Source organism: Leiobunum rupestre, chromosome 9 (genome assembly GCF_980474605.1).
Source record: "Leiobunum rupestre chromosome 9, qqLeiRupe1.1.hap1, whole genome shotgun sequence".
Taxonomy (NCBI): domain Eukaryota; kingdom Metazoa; phylum Arthropoda; class Arachnida; order Opiliones; family Sclerosomatidae; genus Leiobunum; species Leiobunum rupestre.
Window position 1 is genome coordinate 41719481 of NC_143392.1, and position 20354 is coordinate 41739834.

General features: G+C 38.5%; 1 protein-coding gene across 1 annotated transcript in view; it reads right to left on the minus strand.

Annotated features, from left to right (window-relative positions):
* Positions 1 to 13897: 13897 nt before the first annotated feature.
* The window catches only part of LOC149927835 (uncharacterized), a 40042-nt gene continuing 33585 nt past the window's right edge, over positions 13898 to 20354 (minus strand). The window contains exons 5-6 of the mRNA XM_090157871.1: positions 14765 to 14923; positions 13898 to 14347 (exon numbers count right to left, since the gene is read on the minus strand). Of these exons, the coding sequence (XP_090013997.1) occupies positions 13898 to 14347; positions 14765 to 14923 (609 nt within the window). The remainder of the gene's footprint in view (positions 14348 to 14764; positions 14924 to 20354) is intronic.

A 20354-nucleotide genomic window follows, 5' to 3' on the forward strand; every position in this document is an offset into this window, starting at 1 on the left:
AATATTTTTAAATGTTGTCTAGCAAATTTTGATGTAACACGAATTGGTTTCGAGTTATGTGCGTTTTTTTCAAATTTCATTTTAACGAACTTTGTGATTTTGAAAAACAGTTCCTCAACTTCCTTTTGGTCAAATTCGATCGAATCAAAGCTACAATGTGACGTGGAACACTTTTCTTATTGGAACCAACTTTCTAAATCTTACGGTTCTCGAGTTAGTTTTGGGACATTTTCGCAGTAGGTTTCCCCCTACATCTTGTATACGACTTGAAAATTTCCAAATCGTACCTAAAACAGATTTTGAGATATTCGCCCTGGTTCATTTTTAGTGGACACCCTGTATAAAGATGGAGCATAAAGAATATTCAAGAGCACCTCCAGAGAAGGGCTTGGGGAAGTTCTCATATAGCTCCTGTAATGTTGGCACAAGCCAGTCTTACACAGTGCGTAAATCGGCCGGAACCGACTTAAGCGCTGCCCTTGACCAACAGACCACTGCTGTTTATGTCCGCAAGCGTCTGATTATCGTAGTATAGATAACTCCTTCTGCGTTGAGTTTGTAAGTTCTCTCCCAGAGCTCTTAGGTTTCCCCTTTGCATAAAAACTTTTAGAGGTTAACGGGAATAGTGAGTGTAGGGAGCTGTTGGCTCGCGTGGGATGACGGGCTTTCCACCACCTTCCTACTCAATCTTAACCCGGCCACCTGAATTAATTACTTTAAATATTGCTAGATGACTTAGACCTAAGTTGGTGCCTTGGGTATTAGCCTAGCTGATTATTATCATTGACGTCATCGGTATCGATGACTTAGGAGTCTGGAAAGTGAACCTCCAACATATGTGTTAAGGTTTTCTTTCCAGAATACTTGGTCCCTCTTGCCAAACCGACGTTAATTGAATTTGGTGATAAGAAAACGTTGTATAACACCGTTTTACCAGAGCATGGTTGAACAGCGTTATGCAACATTTCGCAAAATTGGGCGGGTGCGGCATTCGGTGAAATAGGCTGACTACGCAGTTATGTCCATGGTCGTTGTTCCCAGATTTTCAGGTGACCTTCCTGATTGTTGCCCCTTTTCCGGTATCTGACAGTCTTCGCGAGAAGGTGCTTGAATATTCATCTCCGAAATTTCCATTGCAACGCTTTCTGATAAAGCCTCATTTGCGAGCAATTCCGGTAAAATTTCCGCTACTTTCTTTAGTAGTTAATCTTTCGCATTTTGCGACATCGTTTTAATGATATTCTAAGACATTATTATTATTATTATTAATTAGGGAGAAAGATTTATCTTCATCTTACAATTACTTCCTCTTCTCTTTTGTCAAGACCGCTCTCTAAGTACGATTCGTAATTCTCGTCAATTTGAGCCATCGCTACCTTCATAGGTCTGTTTCCCGTCGCTTTGGGACCAGCGGGCTCTGTCGTTTTTTGGCTAGCGGCTTGGTTCTTTTTTTGGCAACTCTGGTCTTTGCTTTAGGTTTTGCTTTTAAAACCTCCCATGGCTCTTCCTCGTATTCCTATGGGGAAACAGTATTTTTAACTTGACAATAAGTCAAATAACCTTAAGGATAATTTTACATCGGCGCTTTTAACTCAAACGGGTTTCCACTTAGAGCATAGCGCCGCCTATCAAACGCCGCCGGCGTCTATATTTATTTTTCTGTAGCCGACAGGCTGCCGTCGATAAATTTGAGATTCGACGCGCCGAACCCGCCGCCGAATGATTTTAATTTTACAAAGCTTTTTTTGGATAAAGGGGGCTAAATTGTTTCCCCTACACCCCACTTGACGTCGCCGCTTATTTTTTTTTGAAAAACCGACTGAAACTGCATTCACGCTAGTAACTTTTAAAACCATTTTTGACCACTTTAGAATGGTCAAGCAGGACTTCTTCATGTTATTTCTGAATAGCATTTCTATTGATTCAGAAATAACACTAAAATGTCCCGCTTGACCATTCCAAGTGGTCAAAAACGGTTTTAAAAGTTACTAGTGTGAACGCGGCTTATTGTTAGTCAAACGCTGCCGCCGACCAAAATCTAATCAGCACTTGCTCTTTGCTATATTTCCATTTCATACCTTTCCAATTTTCTCACTTCCTTCTTGAAGCAATAGAGCCCTTGCAATAGCATCTTCCTAGAAATAATTTTTATTAACAAAATTATCAATATTGCGGCAACCATTTTAATGAATGTAAATCGTTATTATCTTACTTTACGCAACATGGATTGTATACCCAAATTCCAATTTGCTTTAGCAAAAGCTGGTTTAGGTACTGAATCTTCTGTTTCTGAAGAATCCAGTGGTTCAGAAGATTCAGAACTGCCAGAATCAAATTCTGGTTCAAATGAACCTCTTGTTCCCTTTTCGGTTCTCTTCCTTTTCGAAAAATCTTTGCCGTTTTTGCACGGGAGTTTCTTAGTGCCAATTTCATAGTGAACGACTTTGGTGCGGGGAAGCGGGACCCCTAGGCCTACGGTGTCATAACTTCCCTACACATAATGGGAATCTTAGGGAATTATCGAATATGGAGTCAATTACTCCACTAGCGTCCCGCGCGAGTGGAGTAAACTACCCCAGATACGGAAACACTCCCTGTAGAAAAATAAACTGAATTCCACGGAATAATAATTACGGTTCTTGAAATATAATTCACGAGAGCTAAGAACTTTTTAATGTAACGGCTAAATTAAATAAGTCCATTATTTTATGTTACAACCTCCCAGATTCTAATTTCTAAACACGCTCTTGTTATTTTTTGGGGGCGTGATAATTGTGGCCACGAATCGGAAATATACAAAATATTTTCTTTTCGTACATAAAAATGAGCGAAATTATACGTCATAATAGGTGTAACAAATTGGCTTTTTTCTCTCTTTAAATATCCTTTGGGCTTAAGTGACTTGTTTTCAGCCGTACGATCCTTCTTAATCTAGTATGATCCAAATCGAAACTCGGTACGATTATCCAGCGCTTGGAATTTGGCAACCCTTTACAGTCTACATTACGATCGCTATTCGCTACCAGTCGCGTAAGATCGTTTTCGGTTTTCAAGTGATTTGACTTCGTCGTAATTCTTAGGACTTCGCGAGACCCTTACAGAAAAAAAAAACCAAATTCAAAAGATTTCCCGAAACTATAGTAAGCATTGGGCCTATTTTCACTTTTGTAAGCTTTTCAATTTTTATTTCGCCTTGGCTGGTCCGTTGAAAAAACGGTCGGGGAAAATTTCCCCGATTATCGTCCAAATAGTAGGACCGATTCGCGGAGAGTTGTCAGTCCATTGCTCCATAACGATTTACGTTGTCATTGGCGAAACAGGCTATCATTAAAATATTTGCTTATGTTACTTATGATATATTTATTTTTGTTTTATTTTCTTAATTTTGACTGAGATGGCGTGCCAAATGCAAGCAACGATAATGTTGTACGTGGTGTAATAGTATGCAATGTACATACACTAGATTTTCTTCCGCTCTGGTAACATGCTTAGTGGGTTATGACCGACTTGCATACCATGCAGCCTTTAGTCTGACATTTGGAAGTTCCTAAACATTGTTCTCGCGGGTGTTCTCAGACGTATATCCAACCGTAGAATTTCGCAATACTTCGTTTCTTTGGCGTTGCTCCCTACTTGTCTTAGACGATTTGAGTATTGCAATCACTGTTCAATGCTGTCATACGTTCACCTTGTCGATTATCAATAACATTTGTATACTTTAATTTTTAAAGCTATCAATACCACTTCATTGCGCCGGCGGTTAATGATTTTTGGGAGAAAACTCAAATAAGAACGTTTGAAGAACTCAGAGGCCAGAGTTTATCAGTCGCTGGAGATGCCAGAAATGACTCCCCTGGACACTCTGCCCAGGATTGTAACTACACTTTGGCGGATACGAAATCTAAAATGATTCTGGCTATGAGATCCACAGACGTTAGGCATGCCAAAGGCAAGAGCACAAATATGGAAGTGCTAGCCTTTGAGCTGGCATTTGCCGAAGCGCACAAACTTTCGGACCAATTCGGTTGTAAAATCACTGAAGTTGTGACCGATGCACATGTTTATGTCACTGACTTACTGAGTAAGATAATTTTAAATCCAACATAAGAACTTACTCACCTATTTTAGTACTAGTTACGAATTACAGTAATTTCATTTAGGAAAAAAACAAGGCCTTTATGCGGGTGTTAAACATTCGTGGGACATCTGGCACGCTTCAAAGAATATTTTGAAGAAATTAATGGAGGTATGTTTTCGTTTTTGCCTTTCATTGAAAACTTTGATCAACCTTACAATGTTTTATTTAGCTTTCTAAAAAGAAGGGCTTCGAAGCATTGGCACACTGGGCACCTTTTATCCGTAACCATTTTTGATATGCTGCTAGGCAATGCGACGGCGATAGAGAAACGATGCTGGTAAAGCTACAATAAATTTCGTATTTGTTCCGTTTTCAATAATTTTCCTTTGCATGCAGGGAATTTGGTATACAACACTAAATCACGTGTGTAACCGACACGAGTGGATGAACCCAATGTCTTTTAATGGGCCGCTAGCTTGCGCCCACGAAGAGCTCAACCCCAAGCAATTAGCCGAGCATGAATGGCTTGCACCAAATTCAGCTGTCCTGGAAGCGCTCACTAAATTTGTTAAACGCCCATATATTGTTAACAATTTAGGATATTACGTTAACTTTAGGCATACCGGATTTTATGGAATCTTACCACAGTTTAATCCTAATGTATGCTTTGAAAAGATATGCTTTCAGGTACGATATAATCGATATTTTTTCGCCTACATTTAGCATTGCAGTTATTGACTTTAGCTTTTAATTTAGCTATGACTGCCTGGATATGCGCGTCAAATTGGCGTGCATCGATCGCAACCACCATGCGAATCGCCCCCAAGCAAAACTAACGATGGCACTCTCAGGTAATGTTTCTTTTGTGTTATACAACAGTGATTTTTATTTACTGTCGTTGAACGTTGATAGAGATACTAGATGCTTTAGTAAGCGCACCAAAGCATGGTATATTGTACCAGTCATGGAGCCTAAAGACTATACCTATATAGATCATTTACTAGACGATATATTTCAGAAAAAAGTTATCTTCAAGGTAAAAAAGTTATATAGTAATTGTTGGCTACTTGCGGCGTATTATATCAATTTCCATTTAAGGGTTCCACGAAGAAAAGGGGAGAACTACCAGAAGATCACCCCAAGCGCATCCATTCTACCAGAGGAATGGTTGATCCGCCATCAAAAGAAGCCCTAAGGCTAGCTCAAATAAGCAGATTCCAACAAGAGTGAAAGACGCAATAGTCCCTTATGGTCGAAGGACGCCATAGTGCCTTACGGTCGAAGGACGCCATTACTTAGTGCCTTACGGTCGAAGGACGCCATAACTTAGTGCCTTACGGTCGAAGGACGCCATTACTTAGTGCCTTGTTTGCAAAGGACGCTATTTCGTGCATTGCTTGTGCCTTGTTAGCAAAGGACGCTATTACTTCCATTGCTAGTGCCTTGTTAGCAAAGGACGCTATTATTTCCATTGCTAGTGCCTTGTAAGCAAAGGACGCTTTTATTTATTGACGTGAAATGTAAAAAACCACCAAGGTTTTCGACATTCCCAAGAACTTATCAATTCCCCAATGGCTCATAAGCCTAAAACGCAAAGGTGAAATAAAAAAGTTCGCCAAGAATGCGATAATATTATTAAGTGCCACACTTATTTATTTCTTCTGTCCGTACACGGCTTCGATAAGTTAGTGTCACAATTATTTATTACTTCTGGCTTTGTTTTGAAGCCCGCGTGCGAATCACGCGTGATAAAAAAACATGAGCTCGTGGCGCCGAGAAAAACTTTTTAAATTTTCATCATTTTATCCTAATATTCCGCCCAGGGGCGTAGGAACGTTCTAGAAGTGGGAGGGGGCCAAGAGAAACGGAAAGGGGTCTAAAGAATGGTTTTGAATTTTAAATGGAGTGTAGCTTCTCCGAGTGCATGTGTACTTTTTACTACTGTGTAAATTGACGGGAAAAGAGTGAAATTTAAACACAGTTGTCGTTCTATAATCTTGATATCAGTTTAAAATGAGCATTTGAGCCTTTTGAAGATTTTAACAGACCAAAAAGTTGGAGGGGGCAATAACATTAGTTCCCCTCCCAGCAAAATTCTAGGGAGGGGCATTGCCCCCCTGCCCCCCCTGGTTCCTACGCCACTGATTCCGCCTATCTATCGGAAACCAGATATCTCGGCTTAGCGGAAGTCTCGCATATTTTAGAAATTATCACACTAGAGGGCTCTGTGCTGAGAAAATATGTTGATTACGCAATAACTATGAAAATCAGTTTGGTTGTAAATCTCGTTAATTGTCATACTTATTGAAGCTATCGTTATAATGTTACTTATGCTTCTGGCCATACACGGCTTCGATTTCAAACAAACAACGGAATTACACGAGTTACGTTACGTGGTTTTTGCTCTCAAACACTTCAAACATACAACCGCACTACACGAGCCACTTTACGTGGTTTTAGTTCTCAAACTGAGAACGGCGCGCGGATTCCTATGCGAGTGGCGGCATCCGAATCCCTTTTTCGCTATTCCGATCCCCCTCCTCCTCGTATAGCGTGGGGATGTACTAAAAGTTGGGGGCGGCTCTTTTGTTTCGGTCTGGTCGGACCTTGGACCAAGGTCAGACATAGAGAACCATCCCAATTTTTCATTCCCCCTTTTCTGCCCGCTCGCTGAAGCATGGCAGTGGCGGGTTATAACTCGGGTTATAACGTTCAGAAGTACGGGACAAATCGTTGAGTAAAGGTTTAGTTTTACTTTCAATTGTAGTGCATTTCTTTTAGGAAATTGGTTAGTTTTTGAAGACCAAAAGTTATAGAATAGGGTTAGTAGCCAAAGAGAAGTAGACGGCAGTTTCGTTATTTTTTTGGCGGTTTGTAAGGAGTGTAAAATTGCGGTTAATTTTCAAAATCAAATCAGATCACCACAATTTCAATCACTTTCGTCTTTGTTTAGAAATGACAACGAGGGGCAAGTTAAAACAAAGGTAATTATTTCAATTTTTAAAGCATGGACGCCCCCTTTTATGAGCTAAAAATGCACTAATAAAGGTCCTTCCAACTTTTGAACATGTTTTGACTAAGTATGAAGATTGCCCCCCCCCCCTTGAAAAGTTTCTGCGGACGCCCCTGTTTCAGTGGTCGCTATATAACATAAACAATATGGTAAATATTAGCTAATCTAAATTGATCCCCTAAAATATGAAATTTAGAAATTTATATACTGATAGAAATTTAAAGTTCTGCCGTAATACTCTGTAATTTACAGTTCGCGGTACGTGGTTCTTCTTTGACAAATGGCGATGAGACTAACTTATCGCCTGGGCCATCTTTTTCTAAATTTTATGCTGTAATTTTGTTATGAACTTATGTGGAAATATCCGAAATGGGTCTTAGGAATAAACTGATATTCTAAATAGGGCCTATTTTATATAGTCTTGGCAATGAAGTATAGATTCCTAAGTTCTTAGCCATGGTAATGAAGTTTCCATTGGCCAGTGGCGAGTATGTCTTTAGCGATAAGAAATCTAACGTTTTTACCAGTGATTTTCTTTGACGTGTCGAAGAAGACGTGTTTTTTCAAAGGAATGTTTCCTCTTGGGGTCCTAATCCTTGGTGAGGAAGTTTGCCTTGGTCAGTGGCGAGGATGTCTTTAGCGATAAGAAAACTAACGTTTTTACCAGTGATTTTCTTTGACGTCTCGAAGACGACGTGTTTTTTCAACCGAGTTTTTCTCTGTTGGGGTTCTAATCATTGGTAAGGAAGTTTCCCTTGGTGAGGAAGTTTCCCTTGGTGAGGAAGTTTCCCTTGGCCAGTGGCGAGTAAGTCTTTAGCGATAAGAAATCTAACGTTTTTACCAGTGATTTTCTTGGACGTCTCGAAGACGACGTGTTTTTTCAACCGAGTTTTTCTCTGTTGGGGTTCTAATCATTGGTAAGGAAGTTTCCCTTTGGTAAGGAAGTTACCCTAGGCCAGTGGCGAGTATGTTTTAGCGATAATAAATCTAACGTTTTTACCAGTGATTTTCTTTGACGTCTCGAAGAAGACGGTTTTTTTTCAAAGGAATGTTTCCTCTTGGGGTCCTAATCCTTGGTGAGGAAGTTTCCCTTGGCCAGTAGTGAGTATATCTTTAGCGATAAGAAATCTAACGTTTTTACCAGTGATTTTCTTTGACGTCTCGAAGAAGACGTGTTTTTTCAAAGGAATGTTTCCTCTTGGGGTCCTAGTCCTTGGTGAGGAAGTTTCCATTGGTCAGTGGCGAGTATGTCTTAAGCGATAATAAATCTAACGTTTTAACCAGCGATTTTCTTGGACGTCTCGAAGACGACGTGTTTTTTTCAAAGGAATGTTTCCTCTTGGGGTCCTAATCCTTGGTAAGGAAGTTTCCATTGGTCAGTGGCGAGTATGTCTTAAGCGATAAGAAATCTAACGTTTTAACCAGTGATTTTCTTTGACGTCTCGAAGACGACGTGTTTTTTCAACCGAGTTTTTCTCTGTTGGGGTTCTAATCAATGGTAAGGAAGTTTCCCTTGGTGAGGAAGTTTCCCTTGGTGAGGAAGTTTCCCTTGGCCAGTGGCGAGTAAGTCTTTAGCGATAAGAAATCTAACGTTTTTACCAGTGATTTTCTTGGACGTCTCGAAGACGACGTGTTTTTTCAACCGAGTTTTTCTCTGTTGGGGTTCTAATCATTGGTAAGGAAGTTTCCCTTTGGTAAGGAAGTTACCCTAGGCCAGTGGCGAGTATGTTTTAGCGATAATAAATCTAACGTTTTTACCAGTGATTTTCTTTGACGTCTCGAAGAAGACGGTTTTTTTTCAAAGGAATGTTTCCTCTTGGGGTCCTAATCCTTGGTGAGGAAGTTTCCCTTGGTCAGTGGCGAGTATGTCTTTAGCGATAAGAAATCTAACGTTTTTACCAGTGATTTTTTTTGACGCCTCGAAGACGATGTGTTTTTTCAACCGAGTTTTTCTCTGTTGGGGTTCTAATCAATGGTAAGGAAGTTTCCCTTTGTGAGGAAGTTTCCCTTGGCCAGTGGCGAGTATGTCTTAAGCGATAAGAAATCTAACGTTTTTACCAGTGATTTTCTTTGACGTCTCGAAGACGACGTGTTTTTTCAACCAAGTTTTTCTCTGTTGGGGTTCTAATCATTGGTAAGGAAGTTTCCCTTTGGTAAGGAAGTTTCCCTAGGCCAGTGGCGAGTATGTTTTAGCGATAAGAAATCTAACGTTTTTACCAGTGATTTTCTTTGACGTCTCGAAGAAGACGGTTTTTTTTTTCAAAGGAATGTTTCCTCTTGGGGTCCTAATCCTTGGTGAGGAAGTTTCCCTTGGTCAGTGGCGAGTATGTCTTTAGCGGCGAGTATGTCTTAGCGATAAGAAATCTAACGTTTTTACCAGTGATTTTATTTGACGCCTCGAAGACGACGTGTTTTTTCAAAGGAATGTTTCCTCTTGGGGTCCTTATTCTTGGTAAGAAATTTTCCCTTTGGTAAGGAAGTTTCCCTTGGTCAGTGGCGAGTATGTCTTTAGCGATAAGAAATCTAACGTTTTTACCAGTGATTTTCTTTGACGTCTCGAAGAAGACGTGTTTTTTCAAAGGAATGTTTCCTCTTGGGGTCCTAGTCCTTGGTGAGGAAGTTTCCATTGGTCAGTGGCGAGTATGTCTTAAGCGATAAGAAATCTAACGTTTTAACCAGTGATTTTCTTGGACGTCTCGAAGACGACGTGTTTTTTTCAAAGGAATGTTTCCTCTTGGGGTCCTAATCCGTGGTGAGGAAGTTTCCCTTGGTCAGTGGCGAGTAAGTCTTTAGCGATAAGAAATCTAACGTTTTTACCAGTGATTTTCTTTGACGCCTCGAAGACGACGTGTTTTTTCAAAGGAATGTTTCCTCTTGGGGTCCTAATCCTTGGTAAGGAAGTTTCCATTGGTCAGTGGCGAGTATGTCTTAAGCGATAAGAAATCTAACGTTTTAACCAGTGATTTTCTTTGACGTCTCGAAGACGACGTGTTTTTTCAACCGAGTTTTTCTCTGTTGGGGTTCTAATCAATGGTAAGGAAGTTTCCCTTGGTGAGGAAGTTTCCCTTGGCCAGTGGCGAGTAAGTCTTTAGCGATAAGAAATCTAACGTTTTTACCAGTGATTTTCTTGGACGTCTCGAAGACGACGTGTTTTTTCAACCGAGTTTTTCTCTGTTGGGGTTCTAATCATTGGTAAGGAAGTTTCCCTTTGGTAAGGAAGTTTCCCTTGGCCAGTGGTGAGTATGTCTTTAGCGATAAGAAATCTAACGTTTTTACCAGTGATTTTCTTTGACGTCTCGAAGAAGATGTGTTTTTTCAAAGGAATGTTTCCTTTTGGGGTCCTAATCCTTGGTGAGGAAGTGTCCCTTGGTCAGTGTCGAGTATGTCTTTAGCGATAAGAAAACTAAGGTTTTTACCAGTGATTTTCTTCGACGCCTCGAATACGACGTGTTTTTCAACCAAGTTTTTCTCTGTTGGATTTCTAATCCTTGGTAAGGAAGTTCCTCTTGGCCACCACTAATACTCTTATAAGAGAACATCAAGCCAATTGACAAAGCCACTTTGTATACATTATCCACTCATTATATGTCAACTAATTAAAGACTGGAGCAATATGCCACCCTAAATATTGCAATTACCATCCAAAACTACCTTTCCGAAAAGCGATTGCTTTATGGTTAGATGATTCTGTTTCCAATATCCAAATTCATTGTCCCCAACTTGCACCGATCGGTCTCGATATTAAGATTCATGTGTATATCATGTATTACATTGTTTAATGTGTTATTATTCGTGCCTTTTATACCATGTCTGACCACAAATAAACCACTTTTGGCTTCGTGCTCCGGTTTTTAATTAAAATATACCACAAGGGTTCCTAGCCTTGGGAATAATATATCCATTTGACTGTGGTGAATGTCTTTAGCAATAATCAAAAATAAGGTGTCTACCATGGATTTTCTAAGACGGTCAACAGACCAACTTTAACAACGGAAACCGACCATACCACAAGAGTTCCTAGTCTTGACAATCAAATACCGGTTTCTCGTTGGTGAATACGTCTTAAGCGGTAAGCGAACTAATTTTTCTACAGTCGATTTTCTTTTACATGCGTCCAAGACAACATGCTTTTCCAACGATAATCAAGTATTACTCCTAAGGTTCCTAGCCTCGAAAATCATATAATCGATTTGCCTGTGGCGTTCTGTGAATAATAACGGCGGTCAAGTGGTCAAAGCCCAGTTTATTAATTGCTCAGACCATTTATAAATAAAAACATTTGGGTGATCATTGGTAACCCTGTCTAGTTTATTAATTCGAAATAATAACAAATAAATAGGTGACCAGATAAATAATTCGAAACATGACCAAAAAATAGGAGACGACATTTTTATTATTCTAGGTTTCTACCTCAATCCTCTAGTTTCGCTTCTCTCAGTTTTATAATTCATAAGCTAGGGTTCCACTGGTCAAAAGGACCAGTTTAATAATTCATAATTAAGCTAGGGGTCACTGGTCAAAAAGACCAGTTTAATATTTAAAAATATTGGATCATAAGGAACAGTTTAGAAAAAAACCTTATTTCAAAGCTGGCCGCTAGTAAGTTTTCGCTGAAATTTAGTATTTGCGCCATCTCTCAATCGAAAGTAACTACTAATAATAATATTTAGTGTATAGTATATAATTTCTTCTGCAATTGTTTTCTTAAATAAATTTATTCTTTGATATTCAGCGCAAATAAATTTATATTTTCAACACGTGGCAATACTAAAGAATACGTTCAACGTTGTTCACGTTTCTTACGCAAAATTAGGTTCCCAAGTTTACTTGTAGAACTCCTTTATCGCTATTTTATTATTTACATAATAATAAATATATTTTTAAAACAATAATAAAATAAATAATCTAATATAAATTGGTGAACTCTTTTCTATATTCTATTTTTATCGTACAATTGCAATTACCTTCTATAAATTGACATGGCAGCACGATAAATTTCAACAAAAAGTGGGCTTCATCAGCTTGTTTTGTTTATAATGTTGGTACAGAATCTCCAGTCCAGATGGCGATGGTATAGCTTTTAATTAGTTTCTATTTTTAATACTTGGTGGCAGCACATGCCGAGAGCGTCTTATTTTCACTTTTTTTTACTTTTTTGATAGAGCCGAGACTTGCTTTAAGAAGGCAGTGTAATGTCCGGTTTCTTTTTTAGGTTTCGGCTTCGTCGCTATATCCCTAATGTTTTGATATCGGTGGAACATCTGCTCGAATAATTTAACTTTATCCCTAATGTCAGATTGGAATTGAGTACGTCGGTCATGCTATTATTTAATTCACCCATGGTGGACCCTAACGGATGGGGAAAGGAAAATTGGGGGGTATCTCGAAGGGGGAGGACATTTTTATTATAATAATAATTATTATTATTATTATTATTATTATTATTATTTTTATGACCTAATGAGTCGGCGGGGACTAATGCTAACTTTTGAGCGTACATTTTTTATTTCCTTAAGAACGACCTAAAATCCCGCTGAGGGCGGATATAACCGTAGGGATGAGGATACTTAGAATCCCGTGACCTTTTTGAACTAAGATTGATTTTTTCTTACGCCAGGCTACTTTTTTAGAGGCTATCTGTCTAATTAATTTCTTGTTTAGCGAGTTTTCGTTTCTGACAAGTGTTTAACTTTAAATTACCTTTCAATGAATTATGACAACACTCTGATATAGCGTCAATAAGCGGCTTTTTAGCGTGATTAAGGATGGCGCGTCGTTGTTTAAAATTTATTTACTGAGGGCCGAGAGAAAATCTTTATGTGCGAAAACCAGGGCCGGCATTTTCGAACTGGTTAGGGGCTTCTTTCTCTCCTTAGGCTTTATACTCCCTACTTTTTTTTCTTAGGCAGATAGACCATTTCAGTTCCCCCCGGAAAAATATCCGTTCTTAATATGAAGTCATCAGGGCACTCCTGCCTATTATCTATAAGGATATAGCCGTGAGGACGTTTGGTCGCGTCGAGATAGGCCTCGATAGCGAATCGGTAATTGGAGCCTTGACGTTGACGGAATAATAAAGCGGGTTGGAGTTGATCACGAGGGTTCTTATACAAAACCATGCGATTTGAGTTCAATGAGCAGTCGCGCGCATCCTTTGTTTTCGGGAAAATATTCTGGGTGATAAACACGAAGCTTATATGCGGTGGTGAACGCCTTTCGTGAAGAAAGCCCCGATTTGACCATTATTCTCGTTCATTAAATCGTCGGTGATCAAAAGAATGTGTTCGCCTTCTTCCCCCGGGTAATCATCGATATTCGGGACTCCTTCCCGGAACACTACGGAGTCTTTTAAAGTATCATAAAGTGTTTGCCGCTCGCTGTTATGCCAAAATATTTTAGTCGGCGGGGGGAAATCATTTCATCTTTATATTTTATAATTCGCGCCATTTAACTGACTTTCCACTACCACACGGTCCGCTCAGAAGAGCGGAGAAGGGACCATACAGGGGTAACTTCGTTTATTAAATGAGGACTCTAAGTTACAATACGTTGATATTTAAAAACAAACCGCTCGGGTAAAAAAATATTTCATTCCGTTTCTTTTCATTTTCTTTAAAACTTAATACATTTTTTAAATCCTATTCCTTATATCCGAAGGGTAATGTTTCGAAATTATCGATAACGCGCAATTTATTGACTACGGGCCTATATTTTTTCACCTGCTTTACCGTATGATCATTTAACCGACAGATATGATGAGGAATTTCGATCTCTTTCTGGAGAGTGGGGGCGTCTACCTCGATCCCTTACATCCCTTTCAAAGAGTCCATAGAGATGGAATTTCTAGTGTAATAGTTTTGTCTGAGGCCTTTAGCTTTAACGACCTCGTTAATTTCACCAGTATCGCGGTTGAGTACGCGGAAGGCATAATTTTTCGGACCGCCCGAGCAAAATTCGGTGATATGACAATTTAGTCCGAATTCGGATAGTTGATCTGTCATGTCTCCTAAATAGGTGTCTCCTAAATAGGTGTCTCCTAAATAGGTGTCTCCTAAATAGGTGTCTCCTAAATAGGTGTCTCCTAAATAGGTGTCTCCTAAATAGGTGTCTCCTAAATAGGTGTCTCCTAAATAGGTGTCTCCTAAATAGGTGTCTCCTAAATAGGTGCCTCCTTTCACGAGCTTCTCCCTGCTCTCGGATCTATATATTAGGCTGTCTGTATTGTGATATAATATACGTGTCCCGAGGGCCTCATCCTGGCAAAAGCAGTGGTATAGCAGGCTAAAACTACGTTTCGGGAGCTAAAGCCGGGTCAATTTCCTTGAGATGCTCCCATTTGACCAACAACGTCTTATCGTTGATCGCCAAGACACATTCCGCTCGATATTCGGATCGTTAAATGGTTTAAAGAATTGTTCACGGTCCTTAATGATCTCCGTTTTTACGAGATTATTCCGTTGCCCCCATTTCCCGTAAAAACTGTTTAACATAACTTCGCGACCGCGCGTTTACCGGGGTTTAGCGCGATCTTCGTAGGGTCCAGTTTAACCCCTTCGTGGTCCTCGAAATCCGAGACGTATTTGATTTTTTCCTCGGGGGAGTGATTCCTACGACGAACCCCGAGGCCTCGGCCTTCATTTTATACATCGTCTTAATGTAGTTCGAAAACGAACCTGCGTCTCCTTGTTATACTGCGTTGTTTTGTAATGCCAGGCCTCGTACATTTCAATCACTTTGTAGCCTCTGGAGACGGCTAGTTTCAGTTCATCAGAAACGAAGGTCCCACGGGGTCGGAATAGGGGCTTCTCCCTTGAATTCTTAGGCGCGCGCAGCTGCCGCATAAAACGAAAAGAAGTCGCGAATTACAGTGCATGGGGAGAATCGGGTGAAAAAGTCTAGGAGGGGCGAGAACGCGGCACTGAATTAACCCGTCCAGCGAATCGAGATCTCGTAAATCATCGCGGTCTATTAAAACTTTAGGGTGGCCGACGGATACTTTATCTAAAAGGTTGACAGTCGGGTAAAGGGAAAGCATATCAACTTTAAAGATACGTTCCCCGTCTTCGGCCTTGTAGTAAAGGACAGTCGCGTTAACCCTCCCTCCGTAGAATGCGTCTCGAGGATTCAGAGGTGAAATTAGCTTTGCGCGTACTTTTTCGAAAAAATCCTTATCCCCGGCTTGTCGACGGAGAGAATAGAAATCACATTCCCAGATTTCTATAACGTTTTTCTTAAGTTTCCGGAGTTGAGCTATGACCCTGACGGTTTGTTGGTATAGGAGGTCAAAAGTTTGTGAGGGATCTGAAAATACGGGTCTGTCTCTCCCTACTACTTGACAGCGCGGACAGCCGTGATATTAACATTCGTGGAACATGAAAACGTTGTTCCCATCTAGCCCGTCAACTTTGAATTTACCTACCATCGCCTCCCGGCCCCGCATGGCTGACACTATTCTTATCCCCCTACGTTTTTCTTCCCAGGCAAGCCATTCAAACGCCGCTATTGACTGTCGGTCCCTATTTCGCATGCCACCAGGAGGAAGTATTCCTATCGTATCGGGAATGAGACAGCGTTTTCCAAAACGTAATTGCACGCCCCTGGAAGCGTAATGGCCAGGCGGAAGGGGTCCGTATCGCAGATTCCCATAAATTCCCGTCGAAACGTAGCGCAGCCAAGCGAAGTATATTCACATCGGCTGTGCAATAAGAAATCGCGTCCTTGAGGAAGTCAAAGTGACCGCCCGCGTCTATTTGCTCACCGTGCCATTTAAGAAGCGCCGCTCTTTCCTTTACCCCTACCCAGCAAACACAAAAACGTCCTTTGGACATCCGATAGACGTCACACTCGGATCTTGCCTTCGTCCGTAGGACATCCCAAAATCCGGGGTTGACGTCGGTTGGATGTTAAAGGACATCCAAATGTCCGGTTTGTCTATAGCCGTAGTACATCCCGGGGACGAGTTTTCGGACGTCCAACGGCGATTACGGCGATCTTCCCCTGGATGTCTTTCTATAAAACCTAGAGATGTCTTTAGGCCTTTAATTTGATTGAATCATGGCTCAATAGGGATGAAATTAGGACGATCATTGGATATCGTATTCTGAACAAATAATTTAAAAAGCCAAACTTGGTATTAAAATTTTATTCAAAACATTAAAATACAAGATAATGGAAAAAATCCAGCAACAAGTGTACAATTTGATTGTAATAACACGAACTCTGCATAAGAATTTAAATTTATTATAGAAGGTTATTAAATTTTTACGATAGGTTATCGAAAGTTGGAAACTCAAGTATTAGCAGTTAACATATAAATTACAAAACTTCTAAATTTCAAACTAAACTATTAAAAAATTAAATAACCTTCCTTATACAAATGTAAAAAAACAATAAAATTAATTTTTAAATCAGAAGCAAAATAAAACTAAGCCATTTAATATTATTCCTTAAAAACAATTAAACTATCGGATGAAAAATGTACTCTAAAAATTGCTGTTTCTCGAAGCTTAATTTTAATATCTATTAAAATCTTACTTTTGGAATTAAAATTTAACTATATAAAATATCACAGTATAAAATAAAGCTTTAGGCGAACCGTTCAGTGAGAGTAATAAATAATAAACTTAAATAATTAAATTGAAACATGTACAGGTCCAAAATGAACTTTAAAAACAGCGAACCTTCCCTAACAATCGGAGAATTCAACGCAAATCTTACTTTTGGAATTCCAAATTCAATATATAAAATATAACAGTATGAAATAAAGTTTTAGGCGAACCGTTCAGTGAGAGTAATGAATAATAAACTTAAAAAGTTAAATTGAAACATGTACAGGTCCAAAATGAACTTTAAAAACAGTGAACCTTCCCTAACTTTCGGAGAATACACCTAAAATCTTACTTTTGGAAATACAAATTCAATATATAAAATATAACAGTATGAAATAAAGTTTTAGGCGAACCGTTCAGTGAGAGTAATGAATAATAAACTTAAAAAGTTAAATTGAAACATGTACAGGTCCAAAATGAACTTTAAAAACAGTGAACCTTCCCTAACTTTCGGAGAATACACCCAAAATCTTACTTTTGGAAATACAAATTCACTAAACTATCCACGGAACACATTTGAGCTATAAGTCCACCATTCAGTGAGAGTGAAGATGAATACTCCATAAAGGTAACGAGTCAAAATAGACTTTGATCAAACATATTTTCTTCCTACCTCTGTAAAAGACACATTAAAAAAATCGAATTAAAATCATTAAAAAAATCAAACAGTTTTTTAATAAAATACTTACTCTTATGATATATTATCAGCGATATTAGAGATTACTATGTTGTAATCTTTAACGTTTGTGTAGAACGCATTATGGACTTTATGGTGACCGATTCCAAACTATCGAGTAATGGCGTCGTACAAAAGAAACAACAAAATGGGCTACCAGATATTTTAAAAGGACTTTAGCGCGGCCTTTTAGATCAGCTTTTTCACAGTTATTGGCTGTGATTGTAGAAATAATTCATCAAATGAAAATAATGGAAATAAAAATTAAGAAAATAATAATATAAAAAAATATAAAAATTAAGAACAGAAAAAATTAATTAAATAATTAAGTAGTTTTGATTTAACATGTAATTTCATTAATTCACGTTAAATAAACTCTTCAATTTAAATAATAATATTCATAATAAAATTAACATTTTGTGGTTCATTAATCATTATCATCTCAAATACAAATACAGGTGAAACAAATTAAAATTAATTGCTGATAAACGCGCCTCTAGATAGCATTGATGGACGACACATTTCGGACGAATAGTGGAGATCCATGCGACGTCGATTGGGCTGAATATCGGATGTCGCGAAATTGGTACTACGAGGACTAAAATGGGACGTCCGTTATTCGTCCCGAATTTTGGACGGGACCAAGCTGGGCTCTATTGACCATGCTGGGACGTCCCAGGGACGATTTGTGTTAGCTGGGTAGGTAATTAGCCCCGTAGGTAAAAATTTTAAAATTCAAATACTCGTTCTTATTTCACATATATTTTTTGATACAATCCGGGATGGAAGGGTAAAAAAAAGTAGCTCCCTAATATAGTTACAAACCCCTTAAAAACGTTAGGAGTTATACTAGTTTCTTTTAGGTTCTATAATTTACAACTTACTTTATAAGGATAATAAAAAAACTGGTCCGGGCGTGATTTTTCCCCGGTGCATGAGTCATCAGAATGATATAAAGATCGGTGGGAGCTCCCGGGCTTGCGTCATTTCGTAATCGGGTTTCGAAGCGTAAAGATGCCTCACGATTTTGGTAAAAGAAAACAGGATAGTAACTTCCAGCGAAAAATTAACTTCCCCTGGCGTCTAGGGAAAAATCCTGTCTGTCAATCGGCTTAAAGGGTGAGGACTTGGAAATATTCTATTGCAATGATATAACGTTCCAATCCTCGATATGCCTCCACATTTGGCTTTTAATAAGATGTACCAAAATTGGTATCTTATAGAATCGCATAAGCGGGAGCTTGAAAAAAATAAATTTAGTTTAGAACTCGCCAAAATTGGAGGGCGAACTTATGAAATTATCGCTAGTAAGGGGAACGTGACTCTTTTAGCCTATAAAAGTTTTGGGAAAAAAGAGGTATTCCAACTAGGCGAGGCTGGTATATTAGCTTTGAATTTATGTACCCATGCCGTCGACAAACATTTGACCGAGATTGAAAAAGAGCGGCCCTGCATCGAGGCTATGTTCGAAGTACTCAAACTTCACGTCCAGCGAGTAGCCGGATACCCTGACAGCGACAATTTTGAAGAGATCCATTTCGGCCAAGGAGACTCTGATATATTTGAAGATGCTATGCGTAAATTCGGTTGTTATTCAAATCCGTTTAATATAATTACCGTTTACACTAATCTGATTGAAAGACGTAACCTGTCATCTTCCCTTCAAGCGTATAATCTATTCTTCCTTTGTTTTACTCAGTTACCTAGCCTGGTGTCCCAGCAAACACAAATCGTCCCTGGGACGTCCCAGAATGGTCCATAGGGCCCAGCTTGGTCCCGTCCAAAATTCGTCCTACTGGACGTATAACGGACGTCCCATTTTAGTCCTCGTAGAACCAATTTCGCGACATCCGATATTCAGCCCAATCGACGTCGCATGGATCTCCACTATTCGTCCGAAATGTTTCGTCCATCAATGCTATCTAGAGGTGCGTTTATCAGCAATTAATTTTAATTTTTTTCACCTGTATTTGTATTTGAGGTGATAATGATTAATGAACCACAAAATATTAATTTTATTAAGAATATTATTATTTAAATTTACGAGTTTATTTAACGTGAATTAATGAAATTACGTGTTAAATCAAAACTACTTAATTATTTAATTAATTTTATCTGTTCTTAATTTTTATATTTTTTTATATTATTATTTTCTTAGTTTTTATTTCCATTATTTTCATTTGATGAATTATTTCTACAATCACAGCCAATTACTGCGAAAAAGCTGATCTAAGTTGGCTGAGCTAAAGTCCTTTTAAAATATCTGGTAGCCCAGTTTGTAGTTTCTTTTGTACGACGCCATTACTCGATAGTTTGGAATCGGTCACCATAAAGTCCATAATGCGTTCTACACAAACGTTAAAGATTATAACATAGTAATCTCTAGTATTGCTGATAATAAATCATAAGAGTAAGTATTTTATTAAAAAACTGTTTGATTTTTGTAATGATTTTAACTCGATTTTTTTAATGTGTGTTTTTCAGAGGTAGGAAGAAAATTTGTTTGATCAAAGTCTATTCATTTTGGACCAGTACATGTTTCAATTTAACTTTTTAAGTTTATTATTCATTACTCTCACTGAACGGTTCGCCTAAAGCTATATTTTATACTGTGATAATTTATATAGTTAAATTGTAATTCCAAAAGTAAGATTTGGATAGATATTAAAATTAAGCTTTGAGAAACAGTAATTTCTAGAGTACATTTTTATCCGATAATCTTAATTTGTTTTAAGGAATAGTATTAAATGGCTTAGTTTTATTTTGCTTCTGATTTAAAAATTTATTTTATTGTTTTTTTTACATTTGTATAAGGAAGGTTATTTAATTTTTTAATAGTTTAGTTCGAAATTTATTTTGTTATATAAAAATTAAATAACTATACAAGTTTTGTAATTTATATGTTAACTGCTAATACTTGCAGAGTTCGTGTTATTACAATCAAATTGTACACTTGTTGCTGGATTTTTTCCATTATCT